The sequence below is a fragment of the Leptidea sinapis genome, chromosome 43 (genome assembly GCF_905404315.1).
Source record: "Leptidea sinapis chromosome 43, ilLepSina1.1, whole genome shotgun sequence".
NCBI classification, from domain to species: domain Eukaryota; kingdom Metazoa; phylum Arthropoda; class Insecta; order Lepidoptera; family Pieridae; genus Leptidea; species Leptidea sinapis.
In genome coordinates, this window is record NC_066307.1 from 4338785 (window position 1) to 4362007 (window position 23223).

The 23223-nt window shown below is 38.8% G+C and overlaps 2 protein-coding genes across 2 annotated transcripts in view; one reads left to right on the plus strand and one right to left on the minus strand.

The window, feature by feature from the left end:
- LOC126977002 (endothelin-converting enzyme 1-like) overlaps window positions 1-14817 on the plus strand; it is a 57659-nt gene extending 42842 nt beyond the window's left edge. Inside the window, exons 5-17 of the mRNA XM_050825637.1 lie at window positions 317-519; window positions 3932-4108; window positions 5583-5690; window positions 5997-6141; window positions 7359-7573; window positions 8596-8772; window positions 8983-9086; window positions 9501-9559; window positions 10616-10664; window positions 11304-11371; window positions 12856-12989; window positions 13465-13626; window positions 13912-14817. Of these exons, the coding sequence (XP_050681594.1) occupies window positions 317-519; window positions 3932-4108; window positions 5583-5690; window positions 5997-6141; window positions 7359-7573; window positions 8596-8772; window positions 8983-9086; window positions 9501-9559; window positions 10616-10664; window positions 11304-11371; window positions 12856-12989; window positions 13465-13626; window positions 13912-14088 (1778 nt within the window). The 3' untranslated portion in view covers window positions 14089-14817. The remainder of the gene's footprint in view (window positions 1-316; window positions 520-3931; window positions 4109-5582; window positions 5691-5996; window positions 6142-7358; window positions 7574-8595; window positions 8773-8982; window positions 9087-9500; window positions 9560-10615; window positions 10665-11303; window positions 11372-12855; window positions 12990-13464; window positions 13627-13911) is intronic.
- Window positions 14818-15569: 752 nt separating this feature from the next.
- LOC126977027 (probable U3 small nucleolar RNA-associated protein 11) lies at window positions 15570-18833 on the minus strand. The gene is made up of 4 exons (XM_050825682.1): window positions 18459-18833; window positions 18163-18288; window positions 16983-17174; window positions 15570-15796 (listed from the first exon to the last, which is right to left on the minus strand). Exons 1-4 carry the CDS (start codon window positions 18687-18689, stop codon window positions 15587-15589), a joined length of 759 nt encoding a protein of 252 aa, XP_050681639.1. The 5' UTR covers window positions 18690-18833; the 3' UTR covers window positions 15570-15586.
- Between the last annotated feature and the right edge of the window lie 4390 nt (window positions 18834-23223).

Here is a 23223-nt window from a genome sequence, read left to right on the forward strand (position 1 = left end):
ATAAATATATTTACAATACTATGACTACATTAAATTGAAACTATCATTACGTGGAAGTGTACCAACAATACTGGCAGTATTTCCGCGTTGGATAGCTAGGCTGATCCGTTGACCGCAATAGCTGCCAGCGCTTGGGTTTCCAGTAGCCTTATTGAGGCCCAAAGGTCGTCTCACGGCCCCATGGGCCAAGTGTCTCGACACTAAACGGCACAAAGATGTATGACTCACAGAAATCAACATATTTGCGACGATTGTCATCTTCGGCAGTCAAAGCAGCAGCCCCAGCAACCACTGTTTATTTGTTTTATATTTTTAGAAAAAATGGAAGTGGGAGGCATCAAGCCCATTGAGAACCTCCTGCAGAGCCTGGGCCTGCCGACGCGGCCGCCCAGCGAGGCCAGTGCCAACTTGACGTGGGAGGAGGTGGCAGGACGCGCGCGACGCCGCCTGGGACTCAACGTGCTGGTCAGCGTGCAGGTGGCCGAGGACGTGCGGAACACCAGCAGGAACAGAGTCGTGGTGAGCTGACCTTAAAAACAGTCATGACATGTGTATAAAATTATATAAAAAATTGCCTGAGGCCTTGAAAATACTGCCAAATAAAATTTTTCTACCAAAACACTTTAAATGGCTGATTGAAAATAGTTTCTATAATTTAAATGAATATTTAAATTAGTGTATAATAGAGGGCACATGTAATATTTAAGATCTGGTCATACCCTAATTCAAATAATAAAAATTGCATTTCATTTCATGACCAGCCGGGACAGACACGTTACATCGTATGAATGTGTATCGACTATCGTTCCTCCACAGCGCTAGTCTTTCAAGGAAATCCTTCAACGTAATCCATAGAGTACAGAGCCTAATCATAATATCAAACCATGATGGTATGGACGTTCTTACGCGGTGTTTCTAGGACGATACGTATTGGGTACCTTTAAAAAAAAGCGCGTACAACCACAAAAGGCCAAAAACGCTACTGTGAGTCCTGTGCTCCAAGAGACTTGGCAGCGATGATCACTAGACATGAGGTGACCTCTTAGTCCTACTATTCTAAAGAAAAATTATTTGATCACACAAATCTTAACAAATAACGTAGTTCGTATATAGGCGCTTTGCCGTTAGCGTTTTGAATGAATTGAATTTCAATTCTCTTTTCAATGACTTTGGTTTAAACTATCATAGGTGCACACTATTGAGCGAGATATTTACCAATAATTTAAGAATAGTTGAGTGTTTTATTTATTTATTTTATTTATATAGGAAGACCAACACCGTACAATTAATATAAAAGTCCTCACGGATAGCAAATTACTAAATCAAATCAAATCAAAATCACTTTATTCATGTAAGTCACGGAAATGACACTTATGAATGTCAAAAAATATATATTTTATCCTATTGAATCTACCGCTACTTCGTAAAGGGTTGAGCTAATGAGAATAAGTAGCAAGAAACTCATTTCCACTCTTTTAAATCAAGATTTACATTTTCATCGTAATTAGTTTAAAATAGTTACGAACACCGAAGTTAATACTGTCAACGATATGATAGTAGTAGATATAAGTATGATCTAAGAATTTAGTCAAAGAATTCGTTACTTAACATATGCCTGGCCTCTGCTACGACTGTGAAGAATAGATCTAAGCCTACTCGCTAATCAATTTCATTAATGTTACTGCTCACACAATGGTGTATGTATACGAGGATTGAAGGATTGTTATCGATACTACATCATTTTGTTCACAGACGATTGAAGTTAATTCCGAATAGTTGATAGTTACTTGCATACAATTTGTATATAGTTCTGACCAGGGCGTATCCTTTGCATAGGATGCCGACTAGATTATGCGTACCGCAACGGCGCCTATTTCTGCCGTGAAACAGTAATGTGTAAACATTACTGTGTTTCGGTCTGAAGGGCGCCGTAGCTAGTGAAATTACTGAGCAAATGAGACTTATCTTGTCTTAAGGTGACCCGCGCAATTGTAGTGCCGCTCTGAATTTTTGGGTTTTTCAAAATTCCTGAGCGGCTCTGCATTGTAATGGGCAGGACTTATCAATTACCATCAGCTGATCGTCACGAACGAAGAAAAAACCTATTTTTCACTCTTAATTTGGCTTTAATCAATTAAGAATCGGTTACCATACGATGTTAGCGAGCCAATTCTCTTCAAACTGAATGTATTTAGTACGGTTTTACCATAATAACTTGTGTTCAAAAGCGGACGTGAAACAAGGCGAAAATATGGTGAATTTCAGTATAACTGTAAAACTGTTCCACAACCTGCAACTATTCTAATCAAAATATTACATTTCATCAGAGGTAGGTAAGTATTTTTAACGAAACAACAGTTTTTTTTTAAATATACTCTCTGATACTGATGATACTTGGTGATCCTCTCTGATATTTTTATTTTATTAGTAATGCCATCGTTGTCGTCTGAGCGATGCAAGCGTATGTATTAATGTGTGACAATTTCAAACCTTCAGTTTCAATCAAAGAATTTCAATCATTTCAAACTTATTATTACTTACTAACTATTACCTTCTTATTCAGATTTTAATGAAGGAATTAAATCTTATGAATCAAAAACTTCATGTTATATACAATTTTGAACAGATAGTAAGATACAGTGCTATACGAATAAATTACTAAAGAAGAACATAAATAAATGTGCTTATTTTTCAAAATATTTATTTTCGTAAAAGAAACAAGTCGTATTATTGAAAGCAATGAACAGTCAAAATCACGAACTTCATAACCTAATCGTATTAAAATTCCAGTCGATATGAATCTGCCGCCGGATTCGTGACCAGTTGTGTCCTTGCTTCAGATCAGCACGACATAAAAGCTTATTTTAATGTACTCTGCTATTATAACATTGTAGATGTACATTTTGAACTCTGATAAAGGTTATCTTTGTTAAAAATTAAAAAAAATAGCGTTAATGTACTACAACTGATTCCGTATGACACGTGGAAGATCAAGGTCAAATTGAGAAAAACACTGCTTTCTTTTGACCATTTTTAATCTAGTAATTCGTTTCTTAAGGCAAAGTATAGGAACGATAGACACTTTTAGCTACGTTTCTCTTCTCATGGAGCAGAGCCCTATGAAGTTTTTTTCCATTCTTTTTGTGTTTCAAAGTGGAAATTTGGAAGCTAGATGTATATCTTGTGCTACAGTTCATTTCTCCTTTGGCATAATTTTAAAGTACTCCGTCGTTTTGTTATAAAATTTTTCTTCTAAACTCTTTTTGTGATAACCTACACCCTTATTTTATATCTAAGCCGGCTTGAAAATATTTTATTGTGTCTCGGTAGCTTAGTTCTGCGTAACTTATATTGTATTTAGAATATATCAACATATTGTTATTTTGCACGTAGGTACGTCGTACAAGTATTATGTAAGTAAAAGATAAATGATCCACAAATCCCTAAAATTAGTGAATCATCATCATCAGACGGTAGACGTCCACAGCTGGACAAAGGCCTCCCCCAAAGATTTCCATGACGATCGGTGCTGTGCTGCCCTCGTCCAACGTATTTCGGCGATCTTGACCAATTCGCCGGTCCATCTTGGGAGGGGCTACTAACACGGCGTCTTCCAATAAATTTCTGAATATCTTGCAATAATAGGTACTAACTTTTACAGTTTACGTGACCAATTCAATACCTAAGTCACAGAATGAGCAGCTAGTAGGACTGCAGATGTTAAGAAGCATCTACTCCGACAATTTGATCATATCGATCGAACAAGTACTATAAAGTGTAGTGTAATGTCATATTGTATAATCTGTACTATTGTCACTCTGTGCCTGCCACCCTGATTGATTCTTGAGAGGAAATGTCTTCAAGTGAACGGCACATAGACCGTATTCATTTCGTTGCTACTGAAAGTAACAATTAGTCACTTGGTTTGTAGCTGGAGCAAGTGACCCCGGGCTTCAGCGAGCGCTACTTGCTGCAGCCTGAGCAGTTCGCGCAGGAGATCTCGCAGTACCGGACCTACATCCGAGAGATGATCACAGTGATGGACCCGCTCACTAACGCCAGCGTCTTCGCTGATGATATCATCGACTTCAGCAAAGCCCTCGCCAAGGTAATGATTTAAATGTCTGACTGCCATGAATTAAGTATTACGTGATATTCAAAAATTTAGACCAATTAAAAAAACTCTTTTTGAAGAGTTTTAAATGGAGTCTTAAAATTATTATAATTTTTATAAATTATTTGTTTATCGGAGATTAGCAGAGCTAGTTAGATGTATTTTTTTAAAGTGCTAATCCTCACTTCTGGGTTAAATTACACAAATAAAACAGAACAAAGCATAATACAAGATTTTATGACCGATACATCACTCGAACAGTTAGCTCAATTGGAAAGAGCGCTCGCACGGAACGCGAGAGATCGAGGGTTCGAGTCCCACATCGTGCATAAAATTTTGTTTTCAGAGCTAGTTATCTAAGGCACCTACTGCGTGCTGCGATCTATATCACTAAAGTACCACAAAATACATTTCATTTTGTATATACAAAATGTATGAAAAGAATCATCAAGAAAACGAAGACGACCTAGCACATCTACAACAGAACTGACCCAATTGCTATTTTGTATCTTTGTCACTTCTACTGAATTTGTTGTTATCTCCTCACAAAGCCCTTTACTTGAAAGCGATTGTAACGTTATTTCTTCTTATTGGAACTAGATGTGTTGTGTGATAATTGAAATAGTTTGCATACCTGGAAGTTTGCTTACGGGAGATGGAAACGATAAAGGTCATACTAAAATAGAGTGAAAATGTATTACTGATCGTCCCGCATGCGATTATTTGCAGCCAGAATGTTTCAAGTAAGGCACGTCTTGCTGTTAATAGAGGCGTACACTTACAGTAGTGAATGCAAGAAAAAATTAAAGCAACGTAAAGGCGTAGTAATTGTGGATTAAATTTCAGTGACAGAAGAAATACATACATTAGAGAACGACATGAAGGAAAAAAAAAGAAGCAGTTACAATAATTTATGAGTAGAACATGTTGAGTTAATTAGGAGTTGAAAGAAGATTGAATGCTCTTATGATTAATGTGGAAAGTTTTTGGGAAATGAGCTAGAGTCTGTAAGGTAGGTTGCAGGTGGAAGAAGCCTGGCAAATATATCAGGACCGTGACAAAAAGAGCAATCTGTGCTTAAGGGGGTAAGCACTGATTGCAAATCTCCCCAAGTTATAGGTTCGTACAGAATGTATTAACATGTCTGTACTATCGTCTCTGGCACGAGTCTCGTGCCAGATTTTGGCGAGACAACACGTCCTAAGGATGCCTCGTGTAGAGGCGAAACACGTGTCGAATTGTTTAAAAACAAATATTGGCGGAATTAACACTAAAGAAACTTAAATCATTTGTATAAATATTGGCGGAATAAACAAGAAAACTCAAAACATTTGGATAATTATGGATTTCCGCAGAGTAACGCCTGAAAATAAATGTCCGTAGGTTTTTCTCTATAACGTTAAATTGAGATTTCAAATAAGTCTCAAAAAGATAAAAACTACATGAAGTGATTGTTTATGTTGATCAGATAATGACACCAATGGAGGTCCGTCGCAGTGGCACGCACCTGTTCCACGACGTCAGCGTCTCTCAGTTCGTGAACGGCTCCTCTACCGCTCCGGCTGAGTGGCAGCAGGTTGGTTATTGAATTGTAATTTGTTTTCATTTACACAATCTTATCAAATTTGTTCTTTTTTACAATACTAGTCATAATTGCAAGTGACAAAAAAGTGTCAAGACATGGTACATTGATTAACAAGGTTGATTCATTGAGCCAAATAAGTGCTCCCTTTTGGATTTCTGGTAATACTATTGGCAGTATAAATATAAAAAAAATATTCATAACATTTAATACAACTTAATCAATAATACTAATAAATGAAGTATTATGTCGAAGACTAAACATTAGCTAACTGAACTCCACGTTCCAACATTGTTGCAGCACGACTGGCGGGGCTACCTGGAGCTGGTCTTCAGCAACACGTCCGTGGAGCTGTCTCCGCACGAGGACCGCCTCATTGTAATGGACCTGCCCTATCTACAGAAACTCGCCACACTACTATCAGAAACCAAACCAGTTCTCATCGGTAATACCCATTTCCAATAAATACATTCATTATCATTAATCATTAACTTCTCATGGATATCAAGATTTTTCCTAGGCTCATCAACCCCCAAGTTGATTCTAACACTTCACAGTAATGTTCAAAGTTAGAATGTAATTATTATTGCTTCTCTGATTTATAAAATGATTGAGTAACACTCACAAACTTTCGCATTAACATATTTGTAGGATTATTATTATACTAAAAAGCCTTAGGGTGGTGCCTCCGTTTCCAAGATGAGGTTTCATTAAGAAAACCATGTAATAGTAACATTTACATCATAAGCATTTCTTTATGGAAAAGGAGAACGAACGAGCGTACGGGTACCTCATGTTAAGTGAACACCAGAGGAACTACAGGAGCGTTGCCGGCCTTTTAGAATTTTTAAACGGTCTAATATGGCTTCCGCTGTTTATTTATTTGGGTCAAATCCAGTAATTATAATTATTAATATTTGACTACCTTCCTGTTGACTAAAGAGCACTAAAAACCTTAAAGCCGGAAACGCTACTCTTGGCACCTGTTGTTGCGGATGTCCATGGACTGTTGCCTCACCACTCCCCTCCCATGAGCCTCTTGATCGTTTGCCTCCTCTTATATATAAAAAAGTCATGATATACAAGCATATACGTAATTCGACCAACAAGACTCACTAACTTGACTTAGCCGAGGCATAACAAACTTATGTTTGTTCCTGGTGTTTACATTACGATTATCAGAATTTCAAGAAAATACAATAATGTGCCTATGTATCTTCATAATATAATACATACATAACAGTAACGGTAACAGTTAAATTATTTATTTCTTAAATTTTTTCTCAAAATTATTCTTTACAACCTAAGTAGGTGATAAATAGCGTGAAAAGCCCTTTTTTGCAGCACAATTAATATCGGTTGCACGGCCCCATAACCATAACAATACTGTGAAAATAATTAAAATAAAATAAAAAAATAATTACAATAAACTAATCACGCCATGTCAGTTAATTACCTAATCTTTTTAACCGCGTATAGCTGCAGATCTAATTCTATTGGCCAATCCTTCAATATGTAGCCCTAATGTAATTAAGAATCAAGAGTAATGCCAAGAAAGGTGGGTGAAGAGTCTTCGTCTTTTGTAAAGTTAACTGCAACTTTCCTATTTGGTGAGATAGTGTAAAATATAAAGAAGTAGTAATGTTCATTGCGTGTGTACAGAACGGTACATGTGGTGGAGCGTGTTCTCGACGGTGTCACCCATGACCCTGCAGCGGTTCCGCGACCTCGGCTTCGAGTTCAGCCGCAACGTGTTCGGTCTGCGGCAGCGCGCTCCTCGCTGGAAGTCCTGCACTGCCAATATCAACGCCAACTTCGGTCTGGCGCTCTCCTATCTCTACGTCAACAGGCACTTCGACAACACCTCCAGACTTAAGGTATCCCGACTATCCTAACTATAACATTATAAGTGTGTATGTAAGTTTGTTTGTTACGCTTTCAAGCCTTATCCGCTGAACCGATTTTGATGAAATTTAGTACGGAGATAGACTAGAGTAAATGGAGGGGTTGGAATGGGAGAAGGAAGTTTGTATTGAAGTTCGTCACTATCGAAAATGACAGCATAAAACTTATGTAGGCATTTGATAAGAAATAAATAAATATTTGCCTAGCGTTCTCAAGATTTCGACCTGTGTAGTAAATGAAATAATGGATGTGAAAATTCGAATCAGAGTGAAAACATCGTCACGCTTTCACGCCTAACTCGGAATACGATTTGATTATATTTGGTACAAAAATAGACTAGACCTTGGGAAAGGACATAAGCTACTAATTTTTTGTAAAACGGATGAACGGGTTGAAAATAAGGAATGAAAGTTTGCATGAGAATTCGTCATTTTCGGAGATAAAATCATAAACATTTCTATTTAGACACTTGATAAGAAGTAATTTATAAACATTTGATCGAGCATTTTTAAAACTTAGACCAAGATGGGGATAAAATAGGAGATTAAAGTTCACAGGGAAATGCTATTAAAAGACTGTCCTCAATGACAAGGGATATCGTAGAGTAGCAGCAGCGGAAAGAGCAGGTTACATGTGTTTTATTTGCAAAGTATCCTAAAAAATAAAAATGCTACCCAAAGTAACTATTCCACGCGGTAAAAGAACGTCGCGCGTCGCGGGTAAGAGGCTAGTAAGGAATATAACCTACTTAGCAAAGCAAATCAAATTGCTATATTACTATTCGAGCAACTTAAAGTAGAAGGGTCAGTAATTCTAAAACTATGATAAATTAAGAAAATATAGCTAATTAACAAGCTGAGGTTGAAATTGTTTGAAAAGTACCAATAATATACCCAAGAGTGTTTTAGTAAAAAGATTTTGCATGGTTATATTAGGTAATTCATCTCGGCAATCGTTTGTTTCCCAATTGTACGGGCACTGTTTCGTGATCCAGGCCATAGAGATGGTGGAGGACGTGCGCGAGGCTTTCGCGGCCACGGTGCGAGACCTGGACTGGATGGATGGCTCCACCCGTGAGCGCACACTACGCAAGCTGCGCGCCATACGGAACTTCGTGGGCTTCCCGGCCTGGCTGCTCTCTCCAGACAAACTCGACAAACATTACGACCATGTGAGTTCACAGACTCATTTTTAAACCTCTATTTATATATTTGCACTTATTCTCCATGTTCAACACGCTCTTGCGCGCTGTATCTACTGCTTATTCAGATTATCTACAATAAATCCTACCCCGAGAGATTCAACAATTTGTTTTTTTTTCGAATTTATTATTATTAACAGTATTAGCAATTGATTACTTACGTTTATATTTAATTTTCAGGCTGAAGTGGTCGAAGGGAACCTTTTTGAAAGTTTCCTGAAGCTGACGAACACCGCTGTTAAAAAATCTTTCGAATCTTTGCGAGAAAAGCCGGACAGAAATAGGTATCATCAAAATACTATTGTACTTACATTATATTGTACTTATAAGGGAAAGTAGTGACAATTACTTATTATTTTTGGGCTGGCCATATGCCTATAGTCTGACTTATAAATGACGTCAATGTTTTTATATAATAGTCTTAATAACATACCTCATGTCAAGGATGAATTAGTAAATAAGTCTTGTAATTCAGTATATTATAAGTTAAGCATATCTTATTTAGTAATATCTTATTTTATAATACTCGCTTAGCTTTACTCACGATTTATCGGTGTGGGTACCGATTAGTTTCGGACAATTCGGAGGTCCTTCATCAGGGTGAGTGTAGTTTGAAATCCACAGAAAAACCGTATTACTAAATAAGTTAATCATGTCTCACGAAAGTTTTAATAATTTAAGTATATCTGTGTGTGTAGATGGGTGGCAACCGCGACTACTGTCAACGCCTTCTACTCGGCAACTCTCAACTCAGTCAGTAAGTACCCATTAGTGTTAACTATGTTATTTTATTTAATTAATTATTAAGAAAACTATGTCATATTTATAATGTTCCACGTTTGGTCACGAGTGAAACAACTGATCTTTTTTTACCATACCATAGTACCCCGGGACATCCGCTCGCAACCGATAGCCGATTAGAACTGGCCGTCCGCAAAAAAAAAAATCTGTATTTACTGTTAAAATATGTACAAAATTACTTATAATCTACTTATAATACAAATTACAATTAAGCCTTATATATATAGACTTATAGTAGTTAGGTCTCAGAAACTTATTTCTACAACCTTATCTACGTGTTGATGGATAAAACTTTATGCTTAAAACTATTATCTGGTTGGTGGTGGAAATCCAGGAAACTGGGAAAACCTGGCTGTTTGCTATTACTTAACCTAACTTATGACTAATGTAGAACTTTAAACTAAACTAAATTAATACATAGATAACATTATCTATATCTATATATATATATAAATGAATTGCTGTTCGTTAGTCTCCCCAGCGCCAAGTCCACAGTACCTACATACGCGGGCACGTCTAAGTATTTTCCCCTCCCAAGCAAAATCTAGCCTGTGTCACACACCCATATGTGAATTCAAGTTGAACTTTACGATTTTCGCCACATGAACCACAAAATATAAACATTTTGAGGAAAACACATACGTTAGTATTGTGCCTGATCGTAACAAAAAACTGGTATATCAGTTATTTGAGCACATTTATGAATGAAAACCAATCTCCAAACCCATGACACTTGCAAATGACATATTTATACATTTTAATATAATCAAAATTTTATTTACAAATCGCTAGGCAAACTAGATCGCGCTACTCCGACCCCCCACCTTGCTAGGTATTAGCGGCTATTTTTCAACTCAGAATAAGTACGGGCAAGTTTTTTGAAAATACCTATTGAATATATTGTATAATAAATATTCAGATGATGAAGCTAAGAGGTCCACGTCACAGTATGATTTATTATATTGTATACTCAACACAACAGCCATTATTAACTTTTTAATATTGTTTACAGCGTTCCCTGCTGGAATATTGCAGCCGCCATTCTACGGAAACGGTGTTGAGTGAGTATTAAAACAAAAATGATTACGAGACAGATACGAAAATGCTTTAAAAGTGCTACATACCTTTAGTTTTAACTAAACCCTGGAACTGTATTTAGTATTAACTTGCTTTTTTTACTCTTGTAAGGCATTGTGTAGGTACCTAATTGATGGTTGGATATTTTTGGGCAGTAAAGACAGACATTTTTATGAAAATTTATTGAAGTAGGCGTTACTTTTCGGAAATCTATAATGAGTCAGTCTCATTCTACAGTCTCGTGCGAGATTCTAGGGAGACAACACGTCCTGAGGATGCCTCGTGTAGAGGCGAAATACGTGTCGAATTGTTTAAAGACAAACATTGGCGGAATTAACACTAAAGAAAACTCAAATAATTTTTGTACGTGTTGGAGACATTTTTATACTTTATCTATTCATGTCAAAGACGACATGAAGACTAACGAAACATAGGTAGGTAATTCGAAACTGTTGGAAAAATCCAAGTAGGTACGTACTCGTCATCTTGCATCTTGATGTCTGAAGCCTAATAATAAAAAAGTTACATAAGTATTAATTTCTCCACTAGTTGCTGTGCCAAACAGGTTCACCTAGTTTTCTTTTAAAATATTTTAATACCTGTATTATAATTTGCACTTGCAGAGCACTAAACTATGGTTCAATCGGCGCCATCATGGGTCACGAGGTAACGCACGGATTTGACGATCAAGGTCAGTGTTCACTTCACATTTACTGCTAACCTCAGAATGGAACTCATTACAGGGCGGCAATTGTTCGCGCTGTGTGTTTCCCGCACGGCTGCTTACGATTTCATATATATCCTCGACAGTCATGCGTTCAACACACGTAACGCATAATTTTTGTGATCTATTATATTATAGAGGGTGCTCTTTGCGAGTTCATCTAGCGTCAAAGGCGATCATTTCCTTTAATATATTTTAAATGTTTTTTTTATAACATATACATTTAAAATACATACTTAATATACCTACTAAATTAGATTAAATAAAATAAATACCATAAGGTACATTCTACCTACTTCTTTCAATACAATGTTGATAATAATTCTACGACATGCAGGTGCCTTTCGTAGAATTATTTAAAATATTTTATGTTTCAATAAAACAATAGACCGTTTGTGCGAAAGATTATAGTTTTGCAAAAATATTTTTATCTCTTTCGCGGTATCACTATAGTGCCGACAGCGATAAGTTGAAAACAGTGTATTGTTCTAAAAATGGGAATTGCAGCTTTACACGTGCAATATAAGAGATGCTCCTAACAATGCCTATTTTATATCAGTTGTTAGAACTAAATAATAAATTATACGTCTTATTTTTAATTATTGTAGTTAGTACTTTGTATTGTAAAATATCGTTGCGTTACTAATTTTATGTGTAAAAGTGTAGCAATTTTTTTTGATATATTTATATGAAGTATTTTTAGATAAAGGAGTAGTAAATAGGAAACAAAAACTGGACGAGAGAGTGAATTTAAGTGGAAGGGGAAGAATAAAGGAATAATATAAATAAAGAAAACATAATTATTTTCTGTCCTTTTTTTAAGTTTAAGAATCACATTAATTTTTGTAGAAATAAAACGAAATTTCTTAGTTATTATTTATTTTACAAGCAGTGTGTAAGTACATAAATAGGCGTGAATTCTATTCCATAGATAATCACTTCATAATATAATTATAGGTCAAAAATCTCAAATGTTAATGTTATCTAAACTGCAAAATACCGCGTTGAGCAATTTGCGACATGCTATATAACAACCTCGCTATTCCAAAAACGCATTGAGTGTGTTAAAAAAGCACGAGTGTCTAAATCTTTTTGTAAACGCAACAGTTCTGTAAACAACGCCCCACACTGAAGGTCGATTAACCACAATTGTTGTGTTTCAGCACCCAATGTGTACATTATAGTTATAAAGTACAAGCCGACTACGGCTGAGGAGCGTTATTCACTCAAAATATGTCTCTATAATAATTAGCAGGTACGAGTGTTTGACTCGAGTCGGGGATTACATTTTGTCGTACTTTTATCAACTATTATTCAATGTTTTGTGATATCTGCCGCCTTAAAACAACAATAACATTCCGGTAATATGTTTAGCACTAAGTATCCTAAGGTACTTATTGTGTTTGGTCTTGATTTTGAAAACGATTTCATTGATGTTAATTTGTATCCAGGTCGTCGCTACGATGAGGAGGGTAACCTGAGTCAGTGGTGGTCGGCGGCCACGCTGGAGCACTACCACAGCAAGGTGCAGTGCATCATCCAGCAGTACAGCCAGTACCACCTGCCGCAGCTGCCCAACTACACGGTATGTTGTCAACCACGTGCAGAACTAGAACAACGACTGGTAGCTGTTAGTTTATACTCATCAACTTTTAGTAACGATTTGTTGTTTTTAAAGTAATAACCATCACTTCTGGGATAAATTACAGAAATAAAACTGAAAACAAAATTGTATAATCGACGCGGGACTCGAACCCGCGACCTCTCGCGTTCCGTGCGAGCGCCCTTTCCAACTGAGCCAACCGTTCGAACGGTCCCGCATCGTTCATAAAATTTTGTTTTCAGTTTTATTTGTGCAACTTTAGACTCACTAAGATTTAAATTGAAAAACTTTCAAGCCCAGTAAATAAGTACTCCCTTTTTTGGTACACATTTTTTTTTTATATTATTTTGGCTAGGTTGACACACTAGACGCCAGATATATACCTAGCTTGTGACGGCGTCGTTGTTGAATTATAATTGTGTAAATAATAAAATGCTCGTGCTGCCTCCGCACACAGGTGCACGGGTTCAACACGCAGGGCGAGAACATTGCGGACAACGGCGGGCTGCGGGCCGCGCTGCACGCGTACTCGCTGCACGCGGCGCGCCGGGCCCCCGCCCGCCGCCTGCCCGCTCTGCCCTACACCGACACGCAGCTGTTCTTCCTGGGATTCGCGCAGGTAATCCCGAAGAGTGGTGCTCCAAGAGCGCAAACATGTCAGCACGCAGAGCCAATGAACCAAGAAGAGCTTTAACATGGTGGTAAACACGGTTACCTAACGTTAATCCCTCTCGACGAAGATCTCTTTGTACACTCAGATCTTCTAATATATAATTATACAACCAAACTGGATAAATATTATGCAGGCATTTCTTAAAATAAAAGCACTATACTGTGATATGATACCTTGGCAGAGATGTCACACACCCTAACTGTATATTTTAATTGATTCAATTAATTCCAGATCTGGTGCGGCAACTCAACGGTGGGCGCGCTAAAGTCCAAGATGGTGGAAGGAGTCCATAGCCCCAACAAGATCCGCGTGATCGGCACTCTCAGCAACTTCAAGGAGTTCGCGGATGCCTGGCAGTGTCCGAGCGGGTCGCCCATGAACCCCGAGCACAAGTGCGTGCTGTGGTGAGCGGCCGGTCTTCAATAATTACCCGCCACAAACATCTGTATAGTTATGGTCTGGTTACCAAACGTAAATCGGTTACATGTTGCGGTAGAATTATCTCTTGATACAACGATTGCCACTCGAAGTGTATCGCTATATAGTTCTAAGAGTAGTCATGCCTGGAGAGCAGTCGTTACTAAATTCAATGTTAACTGCTTCTGCAAAATTAGGGAATTTTGCATATAACACTTACTGTCTCCAGCTCCACCAAATGATAAGAATCAGCAAAATATCTGGTCACATATCACTGGTTGTGACCCCAAGCCCTGTAAATGTCGACTTCGGCATCTAAAAAGTTACTCGCTGGCCATTTGTTTTAAGCCTTAAGTTTAATAATATAAATGTATGTTAACTTAGTTACCAGTTTAGTTACCCGTATAAAGTTAAGTATTGACTGTTAGAATAAAAAATGTTATAATATAACAAGATGGGTGATTTGTTTACCTAGTTTTGGTGTGCATGTACATATTATATTTACCAGTAACTTTATAAGTTGATCATGGATATTATGCATTAAGTATCCAAGAATGCTCATTAAAATGAGCTACTCTGATGAAATAGGGTATATGCATATTATTTAAAGAAAATAATCGCCTCTGACGCTACATGAACATAGTCCTAATATAATGGATCATAGAAATAACGCGCTTGGCGTGTTGTCCGCACTACCGTTAAGACATATACGAATAGCCTCACTATCACTATAGTGACTGAGTATATTTCACTTTCCGAGGTTAGCAGTGAATGTGTTAAATAAGTGATATTTGTATTATATATAAATGAATAGATTAATAAATTTTGGAATTATGTATTTTGAGCAAGAAAATAATTATTAAAAAGTGCAATAATTCCTACGCTAATAACGCCATTTGGTGAGGCGCAGAGTCACAGATAATCTGAAATAAGACAAAACACACCAAATTGTCTGCAGTCAGTTGGCTATTTTAAACATTTTTTTTATACACTTTGACTAACTTTTACGGCGTTTATTTTTTTTTAAATTAGGTAGGTACTTAAACAATTACGAATTACCGAATAAAAATATGCATATACCCTAGTATTGATTCTCTCTTCTTTTTAATGTGTACAAGCAAAAAACTTATATTACTATGACAAATAAATGACATTTGAGATATTGTGATCTGCTAACCTTGGTGTCTTAAAATACCCATTGAGATAATATTCACATATTTACAAGAGCCTCCAGCTCGTACCAAACTAGTAGTAATGACAACAGTGAGATATATTTAGGACAGTATTGAATTTAATTTATAGTCTATAGTTTCGTACAAAGTCTTATGAAGACTGAAAATTGTTAATAAATGTTGGTTTGTATGTATTTAATTCACAGTGAATTCAACCATCTTGAATTCTGTAGGCAACCACAGACATATTTTTATTATTGAGATCAAATGTATAACTTAATAAAGAAATAAAAAAATATAAAAAAAAATATAAAGTTTTATTTCTTCCTGATGTACTGGAACTTATAGACCGGGGCAGAGACTGCAGTCCCACATTGTATCTTCTTGGGCTTCATAATTCTGGCATCATTCAGATGTCGCTTCAGTTCCATCTTCTGTTGTACTACAGTTAAAAGTTTCTCTCTTTCTATCCTCTTTGACAACTCTTTGTATGACTTTTCTTTTATATTCGAGGCAAAATCCAATGTCTGGAACAAATTGGAATATTTTTTTTTAAAATAGTTTAGATGTGGTTGAAAAAATGAAGGATATCTTGGGGAAACAATTAAGTTAACATAGCAATGCAGGTGTGGCACAATAGATGTGCATGGCTTTAAAAATTGACATATAATGATTTAATATAAATAAAGCCCTCTCCACCAGGCTCTATGTCTCATCCGTAAAAACCAATTTTGGAAACACTTTTTCCAGTCTGCCTCATACACCTCTTCTAGGGCCTTCTCAAATGCTGTAAGCGCATCTTGCGAAAATTGGATCCTTTTCACTTAATTTTTTTATTTTATGCAATAAAAGAAATCACATGGGGCTATATCATAACTGTAAGGAGGGTTACTGGTGACTTTGACAGGTGTGGTATCCAGGAAGTCTCTTGTTTTGAGCGGAAAGTGCACGAACATATTCGGTTGCCTGTCACTCAGTGCAGTGAAATTTCTGGCAAGCATTTTGTAGTATACCATTTAGCATTTTATTTTGTAATGGAATCGACACTAAGTATCCCCGTCACAGTGAGGAAACTAGCAAATCAAATTTTTGCTTCTAAAACACTACTTTGGTAGGTGTTGATTCATTTGGAACAGCCAAACTGTTGACTGACACTATGTTTCAGGATCGTTATGATTAATCCAGTATTCACTTTGACATACACGCGCCGAGACAAGCCTGCCTCAAATTTATTGATCATGTCACGGCACCAATACAATGGGCCAATGTAGACATTAGTCATATTAAATGTGAAATATATAAACTTGTATGATACAACAGAATATACTTTCGTTTAAAATAAATATTAAGTACTGTAATAGGGTCTAGCTGACCCGACAGACGTTATTACTTCGTAAAATATCCACCCTGCTGTCATAATGAAATTGTTTCACAGCAGAACTGTCAAACCGTGCGTCAATAAATTCTCTCATAGAAATTATTTATGGACACATCAAAGGAAAAACAAATTTGTTGTTTTTATTTAATTAAGCAGTATTTTCATATTTATTCACTTTTAAACCTTCTCTGACTTCCACAAATAATTCAAGACCTAAATTTGCCCAATCGGTCCAGCCGTTCTCTAGTTTTAGTGAGACTAATGAACAGCAATTCATTTTTATATATATAGACTTAAATTCGAGACATGTGAACATTAATGTTATATTTTCTTACCTTTTTATCTACAGCAGGTAAGTTCAATTTATGAAGATCTGACAATCTTGGTCTGTTTGATTTTCTATTGATAAGTGCAGGATGTGTGTCAAGTCTCTTGGCAATGTCGAAGTTCTTCTCTTCATCTTCATCAACAAAGAAAACATGTGTGTTTGGTGTAGAGTCGGCCAGATCTGTCATGTGTAGGTTTGACTGAAAAAAATTATAATAATAATCAGATAATTTAAAAACTTATGACATACTATTTCTATAAGCCATAACATGATGGTCCTACAGCCATACACTTCTCCTTGGTTCAAATGAGAGTTAAAAAAGTATGGTGTTCAAAAACTTGAAAATGACAATTAGTCGACTGTAATTTTGACATTATATCTGAAAGTAATTATAGAAAAAAGTATACAAACATACAGTTTATATGTAATTATGTTTATACCATGCTGTTATAAATATTTGAACAAAGAGTTGTTCACTAATTTTGTTCTAATATACATAGTATAGTTCTTTCCTCCATCAGTGTAATGTCCTGTCGACCATTAAGCAGTATCTTTTAGTAAATACAGTTGGCACTCAGAATATCAATCTGTAGCATTAAATTTAACTCCAAAACATACATTGAACCTATCAAGCTAAATAATATACAAAAACAAAAGGTATTGGTGGCTACATTTGCTGACAAACTATGGGACAACAAAATATAAAAGCTGTCTTTGGTCTCTGACTCTGGACCTAACAAGTTCTAAGAATTTGTAACAAATAATTCATTAAACAACAGTCACTACATTTTAACCTTCCATAATCGAAAGAAAGAAAAAAAGGTGTGACCCTTATTTGATTATTTTGCATGGTCTATGTATGTGTTTCAATAGCTTTCAGATAGATTCACTCAAATCATCCAAATTATAGGCAATCTATTAACACACATAAAATAATACACATTGATAGCACTCGCCATAATCACGCTGGTCTGAGTGGAATAATGAATTCATAGTATTTTCATTAGATTTCTCATTTAGGGACATGAAATGACTTACTAGCAACAGTGATTTGTAAATAACTTTCATAAAAAATAGGTCACCTGATGTTAAGTGATCACCGCCCCAAACATTCTCTTGCAATACCAGAGAAATCGCAGGAGCATTGCCGGCCTTTTAAATAAATATTGGGAACATAATAGACAAACCTGTAGTCTTTGAATTCTCCGTGTCTCCATAGTCCTCTTCATATTAATGTATTTTATGTCTTGTGTCTGCATTAACTTGATCTGTTCAGTGCTGTGTACGTCATCTTTTTCATATTCATGATGTATCTTAAAATATACAAATAGAGGTGATTATAAACCACTTTAAGAAAAATTAAATAATGAATCACTACCTAATATGATATAATATGTATTTAAAAAAATTTAGCACTTAAAAAAAAACTAAAACAAAAAACTTGTCCATAAGCTGAAAGATTATATCATAACCTAATACTTACACCATCCTTAACCTTAGAGTTGATCATGTGGAAATAGAATTCATCGGGGTTCTTATCAAGTGCGCGCTTTCGTATGAGCTTTAGAGTATCTCCCTTTTTATGATAATCATCAGCACGTTTCTTGTAATCCTTCTTTTTCTCCAGAAGACCTAAATGTTTGCGAGACTCTGGCTGATGTCTCTCTTTATGGGTTTTTTGATTTGCTTTTGCGGCTTTCTTCCAGGAAGACATTTTGGAAGTAAATTCTTTATATATGTATTGAAAGAAAAAGCACCATAAACTTACACAAACTTGTACAATAACGAAATTCGAAAGACAAAAATAATAGTGTTATCAAAACAACTATTGACCAAACTTACGAAGAATATTACAACTTACAAGAACTACCTATCAAAACAAAAACTGTCATGCGTCAGTTGTCACTTGTCAGTTCTAAATTTATTGAGACAGGATGGTTAGATTTATAGAAAATATAAGCACCACGTTTAGGTGGATAGTAGGGAATCAACAAAAATAATTTATAAAAACCTGTGTTAAATAATAAAGTGACATTCTAGATTCATTATAAAAAAATGCAACATAAGATTATATGACTTACGATCGTTATTTTAGCTAGGCTTTAAAATTAAAGATGGATACGATGAAAATTAAGGTAAATTTTTATACTACGACTTCCAGTATCAAAACTAACGGAGTCTGCAGTAGTAATACGCATCCAAGGTGAAGGTGAAGGAGGGGGAAAGGACGTATCTCTATACGCAACTCCCCCTTCAACCCCGAAGCGTTATAAGTAGTCGTCTTATTTATATTTATCTTTCTCATTTGAGGTTATGCTAGGTTACTTTTGAAAATTATGTGCAAACTATTTGCAGATTGCCTTTGATTTTTGACCTCAGACCCTTCAAACCTTAACCATTAAGGTCATCAACCTCTATTACCATTACTTTCGTCTTTTTCGTGCTTTCATCTTTTCAAAGTGGGTGATCATATACAACAAGTTTGCCCTGTGCTTTCCCCGGAGCGTAAAAATAATAGGGGAGTCCCAGGCCCATGGGTGTCGTAAGAGACGATTAAGGGCTTTTTAGAAGTGGGAGAGTCACGCTGCCATCTTATGACGTCAGCATAATCGGGCCAGACTCGTCCGGGTTAATTACCACACTCGCACAGAATACCGGCGTGAAGTAGCAGCCTAGTGCCGCTATGTCTCGCATAGGTTAGTGTCGAGGACCGGAGGCCACCTTGAGACGGCGCAGCCGGCCTTGTGTTTCCTTACGGAGACGCAGATAACTCGACCTAGCCATACATCATATTTAACGTACCCCGGGTACAAAATTGAGCATAATTTCATGCCTCATGCCGGGGTATGTGTGTACGTTAGGGAGGATATCTGCTGTCGCCGTCTCGGCAATTTTGAGGGTAGGGACCTGTCTACTCTATGGCTCCGCGTAGATTTAGAGGACCGCGTCCGCATCTATGCGTGTGTCTACAGGTCCCATAGTGGTAACGCAGAAACCGATCATCTCATGGGCTGCGTTCAAGCGGCAATTGACGACGTGCCTGCACAGATTCCCTCCGCTGAAATCGTAGTCTTGGGTGATTTCAACGGGCACAAAGCCGAATGGCTTGGGTCACGCACTACAGACTACGCAGGGCGATCTGTGCATAATTTTGCATTGGCGTATGGTCTGTCCCAATTGGTTGAGTCGCCAACGCGGCTCCCGGATGTGGATAGCCACATGCCGTCCTTATTAGATCTTCAGCTGACTACACATCCCGATGGTTATCAGGTCTTTGTCGACGCCCCTCTCGGAACGTCCGACCATTGCCTGGTCAAGAGTGTAGTGCCTATCCGACGCCAACGTTGTAGACCACCAGCGACCCACCGCGTTTGGCACTACAAGTCAGCAGATTGGGATAGGATGCGTTCCTTTTTTGCATCCTACCCTCGGGGCGAGGTTTGTTTCCCTTCTGACGATCCTAGTGCCTGCGCCGTTCCAGTAACCGATGTGATACTACAGGGCATGGAGATTTTTATGCCAAGCTCTGTAGTACCGACCGGTGGCAGATCACAGCCCTGGTTCAATGCGTCAGTTAAAGCAGCATCCTGCTGAAAAAAACAGGCGTATCGAACTTGGGTTGCGGCGCTGGGTACAAAGGATCCGAACTGCAAAGTTCTTAAGAGGAAATATAACCGTGCCTCCAGATTTTATAAGCGGCAAATCGCCCGTGCGAAATCGAAGCACGTCGTCAAAATCGGCGAGCAGCTTTCCAGTTACCCGACCGGAACACGCAAGTTCTGGTCGTTGTCGAAAGCTGCTCTTAGTAACTTCAACCAGCAGTCCCTGCTGCCGTTTTACATGAGAAATGACACCCTGGCCCATACGGCAAAAGAGAAAGCTGATCTCCTTTGCGCTCTTTTTGCCTCCAACTCGACTCTTGACGACAACGGAAAAACACCGCCGACCATCCCGCGGTGTCAGAGCTCTATGCCTGAATTACAGTTCAGACAGAAAAATGATAGGCGAGCGCTGTTTTCGTTGGACGTCAACAAGTCGAGCGGGCCGGATGGCATTTCTCCAATCGTGCTTAGAACGTGTGCCCCTGAGTTGACGCCGGTGCTAACGCGTTTATTCCGGCACTCTTATTCCAAAGGCGTAGTCCCTAACTCATGGAAGCCAGCCCTTGTCCATCCGATCCAAAAAAAGGAGACAGTTCGGATCCGGCAGACTACAGGCCTATTGCTATTACCTCCCTGCTCTCCAAAATCATGGAGAGCATAATCAGCCGCCAGCTCTTGGTATATCTAGAGGGTCACCAGTTGATCAACGACCCACAGTACGGCTTTCGCCATGGTCGGTTGGTAGGAGATCTTCTTGTATACCTAACACATAGACGGGCGGCGGCTATTGAAAGCAAGGGGGAAGGCCTGGCAGTTAGCCTGGATATAGCGAAGGCCTTTGATCGTGTATGGCACAAGGCGCTCCTCTCAAAACTTCCATCATTTGGGCTTCCCGAGAGCTTGTGCAAGTGGACCTCCGGCTTCCTCACTGGGCGCAGCATACAGGTCGTTGTCGACGGATATTGCTCGAACCCAAAGCCCGTGAATGCTGGAGTGCCCCAAGGCTGTGTGCTATCTCCCACGCTGTGTCTTCTGCAAATCAATGATATGTTGGACACCTCCAACATCCATTGCTATGCAGACGACAGCACTGGTGATGCCGTATACACGGGCCATGCAGGTCTCTCTCGGGAAATCGTCGACCAGTGCCGGGAGAAACTTGTGTCTTCTATCGAGTCCTCTCTCGAGATGGTCGCGGAATGGGGTAAATTAAACCTTGTCCAATTCAACCCCCAGAAGACTCAAGTTTGCGCGTTTACCACTAAAAAACCCCATTTGTCGTATTACCGCTCTTCGACAACACTTCCCTTAAAGCCTCGTCTAGTATCGGAATACTGGGTCTCGAAATCTCGAGCGATTGCCAATTTCGTGGCCATCTGGAGGGCAAAGCCAAATGGGCTTCGAAGAAGCTGGGCGTCATCAATAGAACACGGCAATACTTCAAGCCAGCCCACATTCTAGCACTCTACAAAGCGCAGGTCCGGCCACACATGGAGTATTGCTGTCATCTCTGGTCTGGCGCACCCCAGTATCAGCTCGATCTATTTGACCGCGTGCAACGCAGAGCAGCTCGAATTGACTGACAGAGACTGACCGGCTCCTCGAACACATCCAAATGGCTACAGATTCCGTGTTGGAGCAGATCCCCACTGCAGAGATCGTGTTTCTTGGCGATTTTAACGCCCACCACGCCGAATGGCTAGGCTCACGTACCACCGATCATGCAGGGAGATCTGTTCACGACTTCGCCTTAGCATATGGTCTGACGCAACTGGTTATTGCGCCAACGCGAATCCCAGATATGCAAGATCATACACCTTCACTGTTGGACCTTCTGTTGACCTCACATCCGGACGGCTACCTAGTTTCTGTTGACCCTCCTCTGGGATCGTCGGACCACTGCCTGATCCGGAGCACCGTGCCGATCACGCGCCCAACACGGCCCCGCTTCTTAGGCTGTCGCCGCGTGTGGCACTATAGGTCAGCAGAGTGGGACGAGATGCGGTGCTTTTTTGCATCCTACCCGTGGAGGCAGATCTATTTTTCGCTGGGAGATCCACATGCCGCTGCTGATGATGTTGCTGATGTGGTACTGCAAGGTATGGAACTCTTTATTCCATCCTCCTCTGTGCCTATCGGTGGCAGGTCCCAACCATGGTTTGACCGCTCCTGCAAATGGCCTCTCGCCGAAAGCAGGAGTGCTATCAGGCTTGGGTCAATGCGGTGGTATCTAAGGATGTGAATTACAGCGAACTTAAAAAACACTTCAATCATGCCTCCAGGTCCTTCAAAAGAGTTATTGCTGACGCGAAGTCGAAGCACATTGGCAGAATTGGCGAGAGACTTGCACGCCTTCCCTCGGGAACTCGTGCCTTCTGGTCGCTCGCCAAGGCTGTCCAAGGAAACTTCTGCCAGCCAGCCATTCCGCCACTGCACAGGGATGATGACACGCTGGCCCATGACGCGAAAGAGAAAGCTGATCTCCTGGGCTCCCTCTTCGCGTCCAACTCGACTCTGGATGACCAAGGTGCACCACCACCGCATATTTCGCGGTGCGATTCATATATGCCGGAGATAAAAATCCGGCATGGTGCCGTGCTTAAGGCGCTTCTCACCTTGGACATTCACAAATCGAACGGGCCCGAT